Below are 17,873 nucleotides of genomic sequence, written 5' to 3' on the forward strand. Positions count from 1 at the left end.
TCCCTGCCTCAACCACTTTCTATCTCACAGTCACATTACACGTGGCTGCTGTGTGAGCAGCCTTTATATAGTGTGGGGTATGTAATCAGCCCCTGGGCCATGATTGGCTAAAGGCAGCCTGCATTTGTCCAATCGTGGCAGAGATGATTTGATTTGCCAAAGCATGGAGGTCAGGGTGCATGCTTTGGCCAATCACATAATGCACTGTACGTGCGCGCGCAGTGCATTATGGATGTGGGTGCTCGAATTTCCTGCAAAGAAGCACTTTGTTTGTCATTCGACGAATGAGCGAACAGCCAGTGTTCGAGTCAAACTTATGTTCAACTCAAACTCGAAGCGAATCCCTATGCTAATCCCTAAGATAATATGTGTGAGAGCCCCCGAGTACTCAACATTACCTTCAAACTATACTCTTTAAAGGGAACACAACCCAAATAGTAGGGAATATACAGTACCTGCTGTCCAGGACCTATCCCTGGCATCCCATACAGCAGATATTATCCCAATGTTTAAATTGGCACACATGCTGCTAAACCTTTACATTTTAAAATGTTCTTTTATTTTTTTACTGGCATGCATACAGGTAAACTAACAAATTGTGAAAGTGTCCTCTGATAATATTGACCAACATGAGTTAAAAATTCTTGTTTGTAGATAAGGATGAGAGTGGGTGGAACTGAATCTTCTCTGTCTCCCAATATATGAGACAAGAGATTTCTCGGTCTCATTGGTGTTGATGTGTGACCCAACATGCAGCTTTTCATAGAGTTTATCTGCCTGGCCATTTGTATCTCAACACTTGTATCAGCCAAGGATCCGTAAGACAATTACTATGGCATTTTACCTTTTCTAATTTAATAGGAGCCTTTTAACTTTTACAGTTGTGTGTGTGGATATGATCCAAATAATCTTAACAACCTTTTTTCCAAAATCTTGTTTCTGAGAATAGTTTGTAAATTTATTGTAAATGTTTAGCTCCTGAGTCAAAGAGCTAACTACAGCGCTTGCTGAATACTAGGCGCTGTGAGCAAAGAAGAGTTAGTAAAATATGTGCCCCAATATTTAAATTAATAACTTCATAAATTAAATAAATAACAAATAAATAAATACAATAAATGTTCAAAAGCAGACAAATAATATATCGTGACAAAGCACATATAAAGTCCAAAAGAATTAAGTGACTGTAGTGCTCAAAATAATCAAGGGAGTCCTTTGTGACTGTAAAATATATTATTTGTCTGCTTTTGAACATTTATTGTATTTATTTATTGCTCACAGCACCTATTATTCAGCAATCGCTGTAGTTAGCTCTTTGACTCAGGAGCTAAACATTTGCATTTCCGTTTATAACCTATAGCTGCTGCTGCACCATTCACTTTACTTATTTTAATTACTCTCTTACACAACAGTATCTATTTATAACATTGTTACGAATATCCTTGGCGCGGGGAATATACCTTGGTATATTATTCTACATGTAAAATTTATTGTGCATGCATATAATTATTTATATGTGCAGCCATACTTGCTAATTGCTTGCATAGGTTCTGCTTTATGCTTAGTGGTGCTGCACCATGGGAGCACTGGGCTTGGGGGGGGGGGTGTTGCATTTGACTAACAGGCTAGTACTACTGCTCAGTGCACCATCCAGCCATAGCAGCTTTCAGCCTCTAGAGTTTTATAGGCTACTGTGAAGTGGAAGTGTGCCTTTGTCTTCTGCCCACACAAAAACACTGGAAACTCATGCATAGGGGCTAAACACCTAGTTTACATGAGATCATAGAGTTATGTGGCTCCAATAAACAGTCTAGGGATTGTCTTTTTATGATATTATGCTTGTAGAACTTGTAACAGGAGAGAGGTTAGGGTGGTATTGGATACTCCATGAGTGCTGAATAGTAACAGAAGGACACACTTTGCTAGACTAAGCTTCTCTGAACATTCATTATGCTCAGGAATTGCCAGAAGACTCTGTAAGTCCCATCTCTGTAAGACCCATTTCAGTGAGAGCTACCACTGGCACTTATCACCCAAAACAGCACACAGTCATGTGATCTTGAGCTCAGGTCAGTACTCACAATGTCACAGAACTGAACACTTCCCTGCTTTCACCAGACATCTCTATGTCACAGAAAAACTTCACTGTTCCTAGCTTCCACCAGCCACTCTTCAATGAGGGAGAGGTTAATACAATGCCACAGGACAGCTATACACTTTTCAGCTTCCACCAGACACTCTTCAGTGAGTTCTCCAGACCAGATCTTTAGGTGAAGTCTGCCACCTCAATAAAGATCAGCAAAACTCCAGCAGAACTGCCTCAAAGGGGCAGTAGCCCCTGAGGATATGCAACGTCTTCAGCAGGACAAGAAGCTGGCTGCTCCCAAACTATTTATGTTCTCCCCAGCCACCTACTGGGTACACCTCCCCAGGGATTAGATGCAAAACAATATTCAAGCTGCTCGTTTGACTATCACAGTCCCTATGTTGTGGAAGCCTTCAGAAGGCAGGGGAAAACAGTCAAACCTCCAATCTGTGTGATCTAGAACAGCACAAAGAAATCAATAGCCGCTCTGATGATTACAGAGAAGTCAAGCACTAAATATGCCTAATATCCTAGCAGCCTATTTAGGAGGGTTCTGCAGGTGGATTGACCAATTCATTTTATTGATCTTCCTTTTTCCTTACAGCCACTATGTGATCACAGTACCTGCTGAAATAGAGCAGAGCTTGCAGGAGAAAGCCTGTGTCGTCTTCCAGAATCTAGATGGTGATATTCACTTAAAACTAGAGCTTCAGAAAGATGATCAAGTTCAAGTTATTGCTGAGCAAGATATAAAAAGCTCTGACTTTTTCCACTGTTATCCTATACAGGTGAATAAAAATGTTACTTATTGGTTAAATGTCACTTATAAGCATCAATTTAAATCACAGCTGTCTATGATGAATTGTTGATCTTTTTTTTTTTTTTACCTAATGTTAGCCACTTGTCTATTATTCACCACTGTTAGTGGGCAGCACAGCCAAGCCAGGTGATGTTCTGGTATGTCACCTGGCACATGCGCTCCCCTAATCTGTGACCGCTGTGTTCCGTGGACACAGTGGATCACAGTGATCGATACATGGCTGGGGTATTATGTGATTGCTATGATTGGTTACAGAGCTCACATGAATACAATGTAAACAAAACAGTCATAAATAGTTTATTAACATTTACTTAGTGTTGTGAAGCTGTGATTGGCCCAAAGCGATCGCATGGTACCTGACACCCTGTACCATGTGGTTAGCTGTAGCCAATCACAGCATATCAACAGAAAGCAAGCTGTTATGAATGGAAAGCCATTCATGACAGCCCTCCCTGGTCAGGAAGGGGTAAAACCTTCTGGAGGTCAAGTGATTAAAGTGTAAGTTCACCCTAACTCTAAAATCCCTGCATCCACAGACATCCACCATCTAACACTAACCTATCTAGCCCTGTAAAGAAGAAATTAGTATAATTACCTTTTTTGAAGCCGATCTAACCTGGTCTCCAGCGGGGGAAGCTCTGCAGAGGACACGGCCGACAACGGCTGTGAAATGAATGGGAAATTACGACACCCATAGACTTACTAAGGGGCTTCCCGTTGTCGCCTGCCTCTTCTGCACCCGCCTCCACAGCGAAGCCGCAGATGACAGCTCGGCGTGGGGTCGGGTCGGATCAGCTTCAAAAAAAGGATTTATACTAATTTCTTCTTTACAGGGCTAGATAGGATAGTGTTTGATCGTGGATGTCTGTAGATGCAGGGATTTTAGTGTTAGGGTGGACTTACACACAAGAAAATAAAGAAAATTTGCCCTAATGGTGCTCAGGAATATAGAAAAAATGCAGTTATATGGTGAAACAGAAATAACCAGTAATTGATGAACATACATATTAGTCCATCTTGAAAGGGTAGCTTATTATCTGTTTAATGAATGACTAGCACTAAATCAGGTTTAGATTTTGCTGACTTGAGGGATGAGCTGGGAGACTCGTGCACATGTGAAAAAAAACATTAGAAATTTAGCCCTGCTCCCAGGGGAGTGGCTTAATGCAGGTATATCCTCTTCACTTTGGTTGCCCTGAACCTGCTCCAACCCAACTGACACTATTAGTTCGGTCATGTTAAATGATCAAGACCACAAGGATTGCAACAAAAGATCAAGTTTACTGCTCTTTGATTTGAAGTTAAAGAATGTACAAACAGAATCAATGGTAATGCACGAATGTCAATAATAATGTGGATCCTGAATCCCCAACCAATAACTTGACTGGGGTTCAGCACTCAGGATTTGGAATACAAGCCACACATATATATTGTATATACATACATATATATGCTAGAGGATTGTATTCTGAAACACTATAAACAAACTGAATATTTAAGTTGATGGAGAGTGACCACAAATTAAGGTTAACGGTACTTAAAGAATAACTGTACCATAAACAGTATACCAATACTAACCAGACATCAGAGTGCACTCTGTGTACTAATGGGGGGCCCCCCTTACACTAGATTGCAAGAGTCTCCTGGAGAGTGAGACCTCACTAGTCTTCACCCACAAGAAATCCTCAGGCAATCCAAGGAAAGTAATTGTAATCCAAGTAAAGGTGATCAATAACTGAAATCCCCAAGGTAGTTAGTAATTGTAATCCACAAGGATGAACAAGAAACAGTTCTTGATGCTTTCTAATAGACAACAACCTGGTACTGTAAAAGGGCTTGAGGCCTTGTTCGCTCACCACGCACTATGTATAACTGCAGTGTCCAGTGGAGATTTCAGAACTCAATATGGCCTGCTACTCAAATAGTTCAACAGTTGGCCCTGATTCAGTCTAGAGATATGATATATTCAGATGTAGATGCTGGATGTCTCTCACCCAATACCGGGAGCTCTGCTCCGTGCTGCAACCAGGCCCCGCTCTGCTCAGTGACTCTCCCTCGGCCTGTTAGGCGTCCTTCCGCTCAGTCACACTACCGAGCCTCTGGCACACACACCGCTCGTTTCAGCTTCGGTGTCCACTACTAGGCCTCCGGCCTACTCCTCTGCTATCCGCAGCAGCTCTTCCCCTTCTCCACAGCACGCTGTCCTCGAGGCAAGAGAGCGAAAGTTGATCCCGCCTCCCTTTATATAGACACTCCCAGCAGGCTCCGCGAGTCACTTCACTCCCTGGGAGAAGAGTCCTCTCGCATAGCAGTCTATGGTCCTGGCTCCTCCCAGAACTATATCTCCCATAATTCAAGGGTTACTGTCTTTGCAGAGCATTAATAACAAATAACAGTCTGAACAATACTAGCCGTGTGACCAGGCTACAGAAAAGTAGCACAAAAAAAAGGATCTGTTAGTGCAGCTTAATAAAACATTTATTAGATACAAAATCAGGGCCAGGTCACACCAAAACATGGAGCAGGAAAGGTTCTCTCTGTAAAGGTGCTGCTCTCCAGTGCAATTTGCAGCCTATTCAAATGAATGTGTTGTCAAAATTGCACCACAAGGGAACTCACAGGAATGCGCATGTTACGATAACTATAAGCAAAGAATTACACTCACAAACGGGCCAGGGAATGAATTAGAATCTCACAGAGTCACCTGCAGAAACAGTGCCTGTGACGGGAGCCGCCTGCCTCTGGACCGAGCAAGAATCAAAGGGCAAGCCACCTGTACTCTTCTACCCCCCCCCCCCAGTAGTAAATATGACATATTTCATGAAGAATATCCACTCCCTCAGCCTGAATGCCTAAACTACCTCTGAGATTTAATAAGTGCTAGATTATCTTCAGTGCTCAGGTATAAATCACCACAGGACATGCTAGTAAAACAACAGGTAGATCTAACAAATTCATTAAGAGTAGAGTTGAGCGGACACCTGGATGTCCGTGTTCGACGGGTTTGGCCGAACTTGAAAAAAAAGTCCGGGTCCGTGTCTCGGACTTTTTCCGAACTTTACCCGGACACCGAACCCCATTGAAGTCAATGGGGACCCGAACTTTCAGGCACTAAAATGGCTCTAAAACACCAATGGAAAGGGCTAGAGTGCTGCAAATGGCAGCAAAACATAGTTAAGAGCATGGCGAATGCTCTGAAAACAAATGAGGATAGGGAAATAACTTAAAACAACAAAAAAAAACAGAAAAATAAAACAATGTTCTTCATCTGTGAAGGACGAGGCCCATATGGAGTAGGAGGGAGGTTGAGGTGGTGGTGGATGTGGCGGTGTCATAGGCGTGCGCACAGGGTGTGCCGGGTGTGCCTGGGCACACCCTAATCACCTAGGGCACATTAGCATTATCGCTCTGTTTGCCAGTGAGGAGATGGGAAAGATCTCCCTCGGACCTGCTCTGCCAGAAGAGAAGTGCCACACACTTCTATTTCACTTTGCCAGCAGGGAGAGTAATGTACCGGGGCCATATACATGTAGGCAAACACATGCATGTGTATTTAAACTTTGGGGTGCACACCCTAATGCAATAGGCTGCGCACACCTATGGGCGGTGTAGGTGGAAGCGGCGGTGGAGGAGGACGAGGTAGCCAACACTGCTTTTTTTCAGTCATTTTAAATGAGGGTACACCCCAAAAGAGTGAGAAAGATCAAAAATAGAACAATGGCTGGGTAAGGTCGGTATCCATCTCTATTCTGCACAAGGTACGGAAAAGTCCTGTGGGATCCATGCCTGGTTCATTTTAATGAACGTGAGCTTGTCCACATTGTCTCTGGACAGGCGGCTGCGCTTGTCTGTGATAACGCCCCCAGCCGTGCTAAATACACGTTCAGATAATACACTGGCTGCAGGGCACGCCAGCACCTCCAAGGCGTAAAGGGCAAGCTCAGGCCATGTGCCCAATTTGGAGACCCAGAAGTTGAAGGGGGCAGACCCGTCATTCACTACATGTAGGCGTGTGCACACATACTGCTCCACCATGTTGGTGAAATGCTGCCTCCTGCTAAGACGTTCCATATGAGCTGCTGGTGCTGCTGTTTGTTGTGGCGTGCTGACAAAGCTTTTACACATTTCGGCCATGCTAACCCTGCCTTCTGAGGTGCTGGCGGTGCCCTGGTTGCGTTGGCGACCTCTTCCTCCTCCTCCTCTGCCTTGGCCTTGTGCTTCCACTGTGGCCCCGCTGTCAGGTGGGAATGCCAGCAGCATCGCGTCTACCAGCGTGCGCTTGTACTCGCGCATCTTGCGATCGCGCTCCAGTGAGTGAATTAAGGACGGTACGTTGTCCTTGTAACGGGGATCCAGCAGCGTGGCCACCCAGTAATCAGCACAAGTTAGAATGTGGGCAACTCGGCGGTCGTTGTGGAGACACTGCAGCATGTAATCGCTCATGTATGCTAGGCTGCCCAGAGGCAATGAAAGGCTGTCTTCTGTGGGAGGTGTATCGTCTGTGTCCTCTGTATCCCCCCAGCCACGCAGCAGTGATGGCCATGAGCTGGCCTGGGTGCCACCCTGCTGTGAACATGGTTCCATCTCCTCCTCCATCTCCTCCTCCTCATCCTCCTCATCCTCCAGAACTGTGCCCCTGCTGGACAATTGTGTCCCTGGAGTTTGTGGGTGCAGGAACCCACTCTCGGAGCCCCTTGCGAATGACTGCCCTGAAAGCCTTGGAAATGTTACCTCTTCATCCTCCTCCTCCTCCTCATCCTGTGCCACATCCTCTTCCATCATCGCCCGAATCGTTTTTTGAAGGAGGCATAGAAGTGGGATAGTTAAGCTGACAACGGCGTCATCGGCACTGGCCATGTTGGTGGAGTACTCAAAACAGCGCAACAAGGCACACAGGTCACGCATGGAGGCCCAGTTATTGGTGGTGAAGTGGTGCTGTTCCGCAGAGCGACTCACACGTGCGTGCTGCAGCTGAAACTCCACTATGGCCTGCTGCTGCTCGCACAGTCTTTCCAGCATGTGCAAGGTGGAGTTCCACCTTGTGGGCACGTCACATATGAGGCGGTGAGCGGGAAGGCCGAAGTTACGCTGCAGCGCTGACAGGCGAGCAGCAGCAGGGTGAGAACGCCGAATGTGCGCACAGACGGCCCGCACTTTCTACAGCAGCTCTGACATATCGGGGTAATTTTTAAGGAACCTCTGCACCACCAAATTCAGCACATGCGCCAGGCAAGGGATGTGCGTCAAACCGGCTAGGCCCAGAGCTGCTATGAGATTTTGCCCGTTATCGCACACCACCAGGCCGGGCTTGAGACTCGCTGGCAGCAACCACTCATTTGTCTGCTGTTCCATGCTCCTCCACAACTCCTGCGCGGTGTGTGGTTTTTCCCCCAAACAGGCAAGTATTAAAACTGCCTGCTGTCGTTTACCCCTGGCCATGCTGAAGTTGGTGGTGAAGGTGTTACGCTGACCGGATGAGGAGGCGGTAGAGGATGAGGAAGCGGAGTAGGAGGAGTTAGGAACAGGAGGCAAACTGAAGCGCCCTGCAATCCTCGGTGGTGGAAGGATGTGCGCCAAATTGCTATCCGCCTCAGGCCCATCCACCACTGCATTTACCCAGTGTGCCGTTAGGGAGATATAACGCCCCTGACCGTGCTTACTGGTCCACGTATTGGTAGTTAGGTGGACCTTGCCACAGATGGCGTTGCGCAGTGCACACCTGATTTTTTCCCCCACTTGGTTGTGCAGGGAAGGGATGGCTTGCCTGGAAAAGTAGTAGCGGCTGGGCACGACGTACTGTGGGACAGCCACCGACATAAGGCTTTTAAAACTGTGTGTCTCCACCAGACGGAATGACAGCATTTCAAAGGCCAAGAATTTTGAAATGCTGGCATTCAGGGCCAGGGATCGCGGGTGGGTAGGGGGGTACTTCCTCTTCCTCTCAAGTGTTTGGGAGATGGAAAGCTGAACGCTTCCACGGGACATTGTGGAGATGGTTGGTGACCCAGGTGGTGGTGTTGCTGACAGATCGTCTGTTTGCGGGGTGGCAGGTGCCGGTATCACTACAGATGTGGATGGAGAGGCTGAGACTGCAGCAGAAGAGGAAGCAGGAGGAGCCAGAGACCTTTCTTGGTTTTGAAGGTGTCTACTCCACTGCAGCTCGTGCTTTGCACTTAGATGCCTGATCATGCAGGTTGTGCTCAGGTTGAGAAGGTTTATGCCTCGCTTCAGGCTCTGATTGCACAGGGTGCAAACCACTCATGTCCTGTCATCAGCACATTTTCTGAAGAACTTCCACGCCAGAGAACTCCTTTGAGCTGGCTTTGGTGCGCTCGTTCCCTTGCTGCATTGGGCAGTAAGGATGATCGAACTTTTGAAAAGTTCGGTTCGGCCAGAACATCTGAACTTCCCGAAAGTTCGGCCCGGATTTCAGAACCCCATTGAAATCAATGGGACCCGAACTTCGGTAATCAAAAAACACAATTTTTAAGCCCTAAAACCCAATAAATGCCCCTAAAAAGTGCCTAGGGTTCTGGGTCATGCCCCATTAACTATTAATCACACAAAAAAAGTTCTTAAAAATTGTCATTTTTGATAAAAAAGCCAATTATTGAAAAAAAAAAAAAAGAGAGATTTTTTGATTTTTACTTTGAATTTAGTAGTATCTGGGGGGTCTAAAGGGTGTGCATGTGAAGTTTCAGCTCTGTAGCATGTCCAGAACCATGAAAAAAAAAGATAATTTTTCAGTAGAACAGGGATGTGGGACCCTCCTTTAACTTTAACACCTATATGATCTTTTTATCTGGTTCTGGACATGCTACAGAGCTGAAACTTCACAGGTACACATTTTAGACCCCCCAGACACAAAATCACACAAAAAAAAAGTTCTTAAAAATTGTCATTTTTGATAAAAAAGCCAATTATTGAAAAATTAAAAAAAAAAAAAAAAAAAGAGAGATTTGTTGATTTTTACTTTGGATTTAGTATCTGGGGGGGGGGGGGGGTCTAAAAAGTGTACATGTGAAGTTTCAGCTCTGTAGCATGTCCAGAACCATAAAAAAAAAGATTGTTTGTATTAGAAAACTTTCAGCACAGGAGGTTGGCTTCGCTGCTGTAACACCTTGCCGGTTTAATAGAAGGCATTTTTTTGGGTTCTTTGCAGTCAGGAAAAACATCTGAACTTGTGTATAGTGGTACTGTGCACAAGTTTAGATGTTTTGCCTGCCTCCAAAACCCCCCAAAAAAATGCCAGCAAAAACACACCTGGGCATTTTTTTTTTTTGACGCTAGCGTTTTTTTGGCATTTTTTTGGGTTCTTTTGAGGCAGGCAAAACATCTGAACTTGTGTATAGTGGTATATATACACACATAATTATATTTATATAGACACCTAGCCATATATAGGTGTGATAGTAGCAGAAATATATTACTGTAAATGATTTCATTAGCGCAAGCATTTATTTCTGCTATCACACCTATATATGTCTAGGGGTATATATACAGACATATATGTCTATATATACCCCTTATACACATGTTCAGATGTCATGTCTGACATCAAACATGTCCTCAAAAAAGCACTGGCAGTGGCAGCCCCTGCAGCATTAAAAATGCTTGGCTGGTGAGAAGCCATATGGGTGTGCCGAAGCAATTCAGAGAAATGATCATTTCTCTATAGAGGTCACCCCGATATGGAAGGGTTTTGTCACCCTTCCATAGCAGTCACTGCCAGTTAACCCTACACTACACTACGGTCCCCTTACACTTAACACTTTCCCTACAGAAACTAATTTTTTGAAGCTAACTAAAGTGTAAAGGAGCACTCTAACTACACTAGATATCCCTTTCCTCACACTAATAAATAGCTAAATGACACTTTTAAAGTAAAATTAACAGAACTGCTTCCACTCTCTTCCATGTCCAGTATAACAATGCTAGGAATATGGCGGGGGCGATCTTATATACTGGGGGCGTATTCACTAATGATTGGTCTAGGGACCCCCTAGTCACTCCAATCACATTCCTAGCATTCTCCTGCCCCCTCAATTGGCTTTTGCTAATGGTTCTGGTCCAATCACGGGCTTTTAAAGCCCATTTCCTGAAGCATTGCATTTTGGTCGGTTCTGGTTGCCTAATTCCGAACTTTTTGGGCAAAAAGTTCTAAATTCGGCCGAACCTTGAACACCCAATGTTCGGGCCGAACCGATGGTGGACCCGAACCGTTCGATCATCCCTATTGGGCAGTAGCAGGCGTAGTGTCTAGGGCACGGCCGCTCCGCTTCTGCACCCTGCTCCCTCTTCTGCTGTGCTGGTGGCTCTGTGCGACCACCGCCTCTTCCTCCAAACTACTCAGGTCACGTGCATGACCTTCATTCCATGTGGGGTCGAGGACCTCATCGTCCTCCACATCATCTTCCACCCAGTCTTCACCCCTGCCCTCCTTGTCGGTCTCCACAATTCTGAATGCCGCAGCAGTTGGCACCTGCGTTTCGTCATCATCGGAGACGTGCTGCGATGGTCCTTCCATGTACTCATCTTGAGAAATAAGTGGTTGGGCATCGCTGCACTCAATCTCTTCCACTTCTGGGGCAGGGCTAGGTGGCTGGCCCTGGAAAACCCTGCTGACAGAGTCATCAAAAAGAAGAAGAGACTGCTGCATGACTTGGGGCTCAGACTGCTTGCCTGATTTGCAAGGGGGTGAGGTGAAAGACGGTTGGACATTGGCTGCAGGTGCCAACTCTGACCTTTCTGCAGTAGACTGGGTGGGAGACAATGTGAAGGAACTGGAGGCACTGTCAGCAACCCAATCTACTATCGCCTGTACTTCTTCTGTCCTCATCACTTCTAGAGGCGCATGATGCCCTACCAAATACTGCTGCAGGTTCTGTCGCCTACTCACACTTGAGGAAGGTGTTTCACTTGTGCGTGTAGCTGGCACAGATCGACCACGTCCTCTCCTTGCAACAGGAGCTCTACCAGCAGCACCACGACCCAGGCCACGGCCCCTATTTGATGGTCTCCTCATATTTCTGTAATTTATGATCTTGCCCTAGAAAGGTGTTTATTGAATAGCGGAACAAAACAACAACAGTATCGCACGGGTGTATCCCACAGTCAAATATGCAAACTATGCCGCAATTTAATTTTTTTTACCCCAAAAGGGTGTATATTGAATAGCGGAATAGAAAAAAGGATAAAAAACGGTGTATCTCACACGTACAAACACAGACTAGGCCCCGATTAAAATTTTTTGTACCCTAAAGGGAGGATGAGGAAGAGGAGTAGGAGGAGTTCGGAACAGGAGGCAAACTGAAGCGCCCTGCAATCCTTAGCGGTGGAAGGAGATGCGCCAAACAAATTTAAAAGGTGTATCTCACACGCGCCGATACAGACTATGCCGTAATTTAATTTTTTACACTCCAAAAGTGGTGTATATTGAATAGCGGAACAGGAAAAATTTTATAATACGGTGTATCTCACACGTACAAACACAGACTAGGCCCCGATTACAATTTTTTGTACCCTAAAGGCAGGATGAGGAAGAGGAGTAGGAGGAGTTGGGAACAGGAGGCAAACTGAAGCGCCCTGCAATCCTCGGCGGTGGAAGGAGATGCGCCAAACAAATTTAAAAAGGTGTATCTCACACGTACCGATACAGACTATGCCGTAATTTAATTTTTTTACACCAAAGGTGTAGATTGAATAGCGGAATATAAAATATGATATCAAAAGGTGTACAGTGGGTACGAAAAGTATTCAGACCCCCTTAAATTTTTCACTCTTTGTTATATTGCAGCCATTTGCTAAAATCATTTAAGTTCATTCTTCTTCCTCATGAATGTACACATAGCACCCCATACTGACAGAAAAACACAGAATTGTTGACATTGTTGCAGATTTATTAAAAAAGAAAAACTGAAATATCACATGGTCCTAAGTATTCAGACCCTTTGCTCAGTATTTAGTAGAAGCCCCCTTTTGATCTAATACAGCCCGGAGTCTATTTGGGAAAGATGCAACAAGTGTTTCACACCTGGATTTGGGGATCCTCTGCCATTCCTCCTTGCAGATCCTCTCCAGTTCTGTCAGGTTGGATGGTAAACGTTGGTGGACAGCCATTTTTAGGTCTCTCCAGAGATGCTCAATTGGGTTTAAGTCAGGGCTCTGGCTGGGCCATTCAAGAACAGTCACGAAGTTGTTGTGATTGTGAAGCCACTCCTTCGTTATTTTAGCTGTGTGCTTAGGGTCATTGTCTTGTTGGAAGGTAAACCTTCGGCCCAGTCTGAGGTCCAGAGCACTCTGGAGAAGGTTTTTGTCCAGGATATCCCTGTACTTGGCCGCATTCATCTTTCCATCGATTGCAACCAGTTGTCCTGTCCCTGCAGCTGAAAAACACCCCCACAGCATGATGCTGCCACCACCATGCTTCACTGTTGGAACTGTATTGGACAGGTGATGAGCAGTGCCTGGTTTTCTCCACACATACCGCTTAGAATTAAGGCCAAAAAGTTCTATTTTGGTCTCATCAGACCAGAGAATCTTATTTCTCACCATCTTGGAGTCCTTCAGGTGTTTTTTTTTAGCAAACTCCATGCGGGCTTTCATGTGTCTTACACTAAGGAGAGGCTTCCATCGGGCCACTCTGCCATAAAGCCCCGACTGGTGGAGGGCTGCAGTGATGGTTGACTTTCTACAACTTTCTCCCATCTCCTGACTGCATCTCTGGAGCTCAGCCACAGTGATCTTTGGGTTCTTCTTTACCTCTCTCACCAAGGCTCTTCTCCCCCGATACCTCAGTTTGGCCGGACGGCCAGCTCTAGGAAGGGTTCTGGTCGTCCCAAACGTCTTCCATTTGAGGATTATGGAGGCCACTGTGCTCTTAGGTACCTTAAGTGCACCAGAATTCTTTTTGTAACCTTGGCCAGATCTGTGCCTTGCCACAATTCTGTCTCTGAGCTCTTCAGGCAGTTCCTTTGACCTCATGATTCTCATTTGCTCTGACATGCATTGTGATCTGGAAGGTCTTATATAGACAGGTGTGAGGCTTTCCTAATCAAGTCCAATCAGTATATTTAAACACAGCTGGACTCAAATGAAGGTGTAGAACCATCTCAAGGATGATCAGAAGAAATGGAAAGCACCTGAGTTAAATATATGAGTGTCACAGCAAAGGGTCTGAATACTTAGGACCATGTGATATTTCAGTTTTTCTTTTTTAATAAATCTGCAACAATGTCAACAATTCTGTGTTTTTCTGTCAGTATGGGGTGCTATGTGTACATTCATGAGGAAGAAGAATGAACTTAAATGATTTTAGCAAATGGCTGCAATATAACAAAGAGTGAAAAATTTAAGGGGGTCTGAATACTTTCCGTACCCACTGTATGTATCTCACACGTACAGACCCAGACTAGGCCCAAATTACTATTTTTTGTACCCACAAAGGCAGGATGAGGAGTAGGAAGAGTTTGGAACAGGCAGGAGGCAGACTGAAGCACCCTGCAATCCTCGGCGGTATGAGATGTGCCCCAAAAATTGGAAAGGTGTATCTCACACGTACCGATACAGACTATCCCGCAATTTAATTGTTTTTACCCCAAAGGTGTAGATTGAATAGCGGAATAGAAAATATGATATCAAAAGGTGTATGTATCTCACACGTACAGACCCAGACTAGGCCTAAATTACTATTTTTTGTACCCCCAAAGGCTGGATGAGGAGTAGGAGGAGTTCGGAACAGGCAGGAGGCAGACTGAAGCACCCTGCAATCCTCGGCGGTATGAGATGCGCCCCAAAAATTGGAAAGGTGTATCTCACACGTACCGATACAGACTATCCTGCAATTTAATTGTTTTTACCCCAAAGGTGTAGATTGAATAGCGGAATAGAAAATATGATATAAAATCGGTGATTTTTCAATAGCACATGTGAACAGCAGTGTCTTATATCAGTCAGCTCTGCTGCAGGCTATGGAGGGAAAAAAAAAAAGAAAATTCCCCTTTTAAATTTGTAATTTTTAAATAGATTAGTACAGACTATGCCACAATTTCATTTTTTTAACCCAAAAGGGTGTATATTGAATAGTGGAATAGAAAAAAGTGTATAACTTTTGAAATCACTCAATAATAGCACATGTGAACACAGCAGTGTATTATCACAGTCAGCAGCACTGAAGGAAAAACGCTGCACACAACTGACTGATAAAAATTCTTTTTTCTCCCTCCTCCTCAGCGGGCAAAAAGATTGTGTTCACACCACCCCACACACAGCAAAATCGATTGTAGAACACTGACCCTGCCTATCTCCAGCCTGGCCCTAAAAGGATTGATAAGATCGGTCACTGCAAACCCCGCCCCACACAGCAAAATCGATTGTAGAACACTGACCCTGCCTATCTCCAGCCTCGCCCTAAAATGCCCTAATATCTCACCCTGCCTGCACTCCGACCTGTCCCTGAATTCTTTTTGGACACAATATAATTTTTGACTGTCTGTCCCTAATCAGCAGCCAGCACGTATGATGTGTGCTCTGTCCCTGTACTACAGCAGAATGACGCAGCGGCGCTCGGTCTCGAACTTATAAAGACTTGGTCACATGCTTCAGATGGCCAATCACAGCTACTAATACATTTGTAGGCATGGCTGGGATGGCTTAAGGTACACCAGTTAAACGCTTGTTGATTGGCTGTTGAAAGCCCGCCATTAATTGGAGTCGCCTGCCCCGTGCACAGGATTCCCCGCTGACGAGAGGGGGCGCGCGACCGACGTAGGTCTAAATTGGACCTGCCTGACATAGTAAATCGGTGGCGGGCGGTCCTGAACTAGTTAAAGGAATCCCTTGGGCCCCCCGGGTCACCAGAACTAGTTTCTCCAATGGAAGATTTCCCCTCTATTACTTTTCTGGGGACAACCCAAATTTCTGATTTTTTTTGCATTCACTTTCAAAGATAATGGTAAACAGGACAAACAGAGAGGTTTACTCTCTCTAAGAGGAACACAGACATCAATAAAAACCTGACAGGTGTTCTAATCCAGTGGTCTCCAATCTTTCCGACCTCACAGACCACTAAACTCACAATTTTGAATCCCCCGGACCACTAACATGAATTTTACATGCCTTATACACACAATTCTTTGGCTCTCTGTCCTCACACTGCTGCCTTATGCACACAATGCTCCAGTTCTCTGCCCCTCCTCCCCCATACTCTGCATCTCGCTGCTGCCTTACACACTCATCATTGGATTTCACCTCCTTATCCAGCCATGTGCTCGAGCTCCGTGCTCCCTCAAACAGTCTGTGATCAGCGCTGCCATTGGAAGTCCCCTCCCTCTTTACCTCCTGCTCTGTGCACTACTCCCAGTGCCTCCCTCTGAGTTCACAGGAGCCAGAACTACAGAGGACTCTTCGGTATCAATGCGCTCTGACAACAATGGAAACCACATTGGACCATCAGTGGTCCACGGACAACAGGTTGGCGACTGCTGTTCGAATCCATCTCCATTCTATCCAAAACAAAGTATAAAAAAAGGCAAAACGTTTTTCTTTAAAGTTTTGTAGCCAGAAGAGGATTTGCCCTTCCCTCTTGTTCTGGTGGCAATTTACAGCCAAACATTATACCTACTGATTTTCAGTACAGCAAGTTGGAACTGCAGATTGCAGCATGCCAGGCCAACAGAATGAGTTTTAGGGCATGTATTCTGTCTCAAATACTTGTTGTAATAGTTATGTATCTGTTCCTGCGACCTCTATGCCTGGCTTAAATGTAGCAGAGACAATCGCTGCAGAACATCTTCATCAAATAGCTGAATTCACCAAACACCTGGCATCCAAGAATATCTTTATTACTTGCAGAAAAATTGAGGCAAACATTATGATGCAGTAGATGTAGGCATTTGCAGTGTTTGACTAAAAAGGAATACTTTTTTCCAAACCTTAAAGCGAAGTTCCACCCTGGATTTTTTTTTTTTTTAAATACCCCCGGGACAGTCAGGGCTAGTGCATTCCACAATGGCTAGCCTCTGATCTGTTCCGGGTTGCACTTACCTGTTAGGACAAATACTTACCTTTAAAACGTCTTGTCCAGCGCTGCCATCTCAGATGTGGGCAGCTTGAAGCCAGCGAGGTCCCCTTCGGCGTCTTCTTCCGCCTTCTTCGGTCCCACGATGCCCTGCGCCGGCCCCGCCGTCACTTCCGGTGCGCGCGCGTCATCCCTCCACAGCTTCTGGGCATGCCCAGAAGCTGTTTAGAAGGGGATGACGCGCGCGACCCGGAACTGACGTCGGGGCCGGTGCAGGCGCAATGATTCCTGGGAGCGATGACGTTCAGCTCCCAGGAATCATTGCAGAGCCAGGAAGTGACGACGGGCCGTGGCCGAGGAAGGAGGAAGAAGGAAGTAAGGTAAGTATATTTTCTTCGCTACGAGGTAAGTAAAAAAAAAAAAAAAATATGCGATTATCCATTTCTTTTTCAGGTGACCCGGAGCGAGAAGATGGAGGTAAGTATTAAATTAGGGTGGAACTCCACTTTAATGTGCGTCTTACAGGAACAATACAGGAACTCACAATGAAGATGGAAGGAAGTTATATAATTTGAGAGGGAGGATGCACAGAAAATTGAGTGTAATTAACCATTTGCCGACCAGCCACCGCAGTTATACGGCGACAGGTCGGCAGGCTCCCGACAATCGGTGTACTTGTACGGCGGTTCACGGGAGCGATCCCTGCTGGCGATCGCCCACTCGCCAGCAGGGAAGCCGATCCACGGGGCCGGCAGGCCGAGATTTCTGCCGGGCACCCGCAATTGCTCCCCGTGTGTTGATTTCACAAGCCCACCCCCCCCCCCACAGTTAGAAAACACCCCCTAGGCTGACATTTATCCCTTTGATCGCCTCAGGGTTAACCCCTTTCCTGCCAGGGCCTGGACAAGGGGTGGGCAGGAGGATCGGCAATGGTTTATTGCCGATCCCTGATC

At 45.7% G+C, this 17,873-nt stretch overlaps 1 protein-coding gene across 4 annotated transcripts in view; it reads left to right on the plus strand.

The window, feature by feature from the left end:
* The first annotated feature begins 693 nt into the window (after nucleotides 1–693).
* The window catches only part of LOC309563584 (alpha-2-macroglobulin-like protein 1), a 562,516-nt gene continuing 545,336 nt past the window's right edge, over nucleotides 694–17,873 (plus strand). For 3 of the 4 annotated variants that reach the window (XM_082268048.1, XM_082268050.1, XM_082268051.1), the window contains exons 1-2: nucleotides 694–818; nucleotides 2,688–2,871. In XM_082268048.1, the coding sequence (XP_082124174.1) occupies nucleotides 751–818; nucleotides 2,688–2,871 (252 nt within the window). In that variant the 5' untranslated portion in view covers nucleotides 694–750. The remainder of the gene's footprint in view (nucleotides 819–2,687; nucleotides 2,872–17,873) is intronic. The other variant, XM_082268049.1, reaches the window with a different exon arrangement.

This window comes from Pelophylax lessonae (genome assembly GCF_965119305.1).
Source record: "Pelophylax lessonae genome assembly, chromosome: 9".
Lineage (NCBI taxonomy): Eukaryota > Metazoa > Chordata > Amphibia > Anura > Ranidae > Pelophylax > Pelophylax lessonae.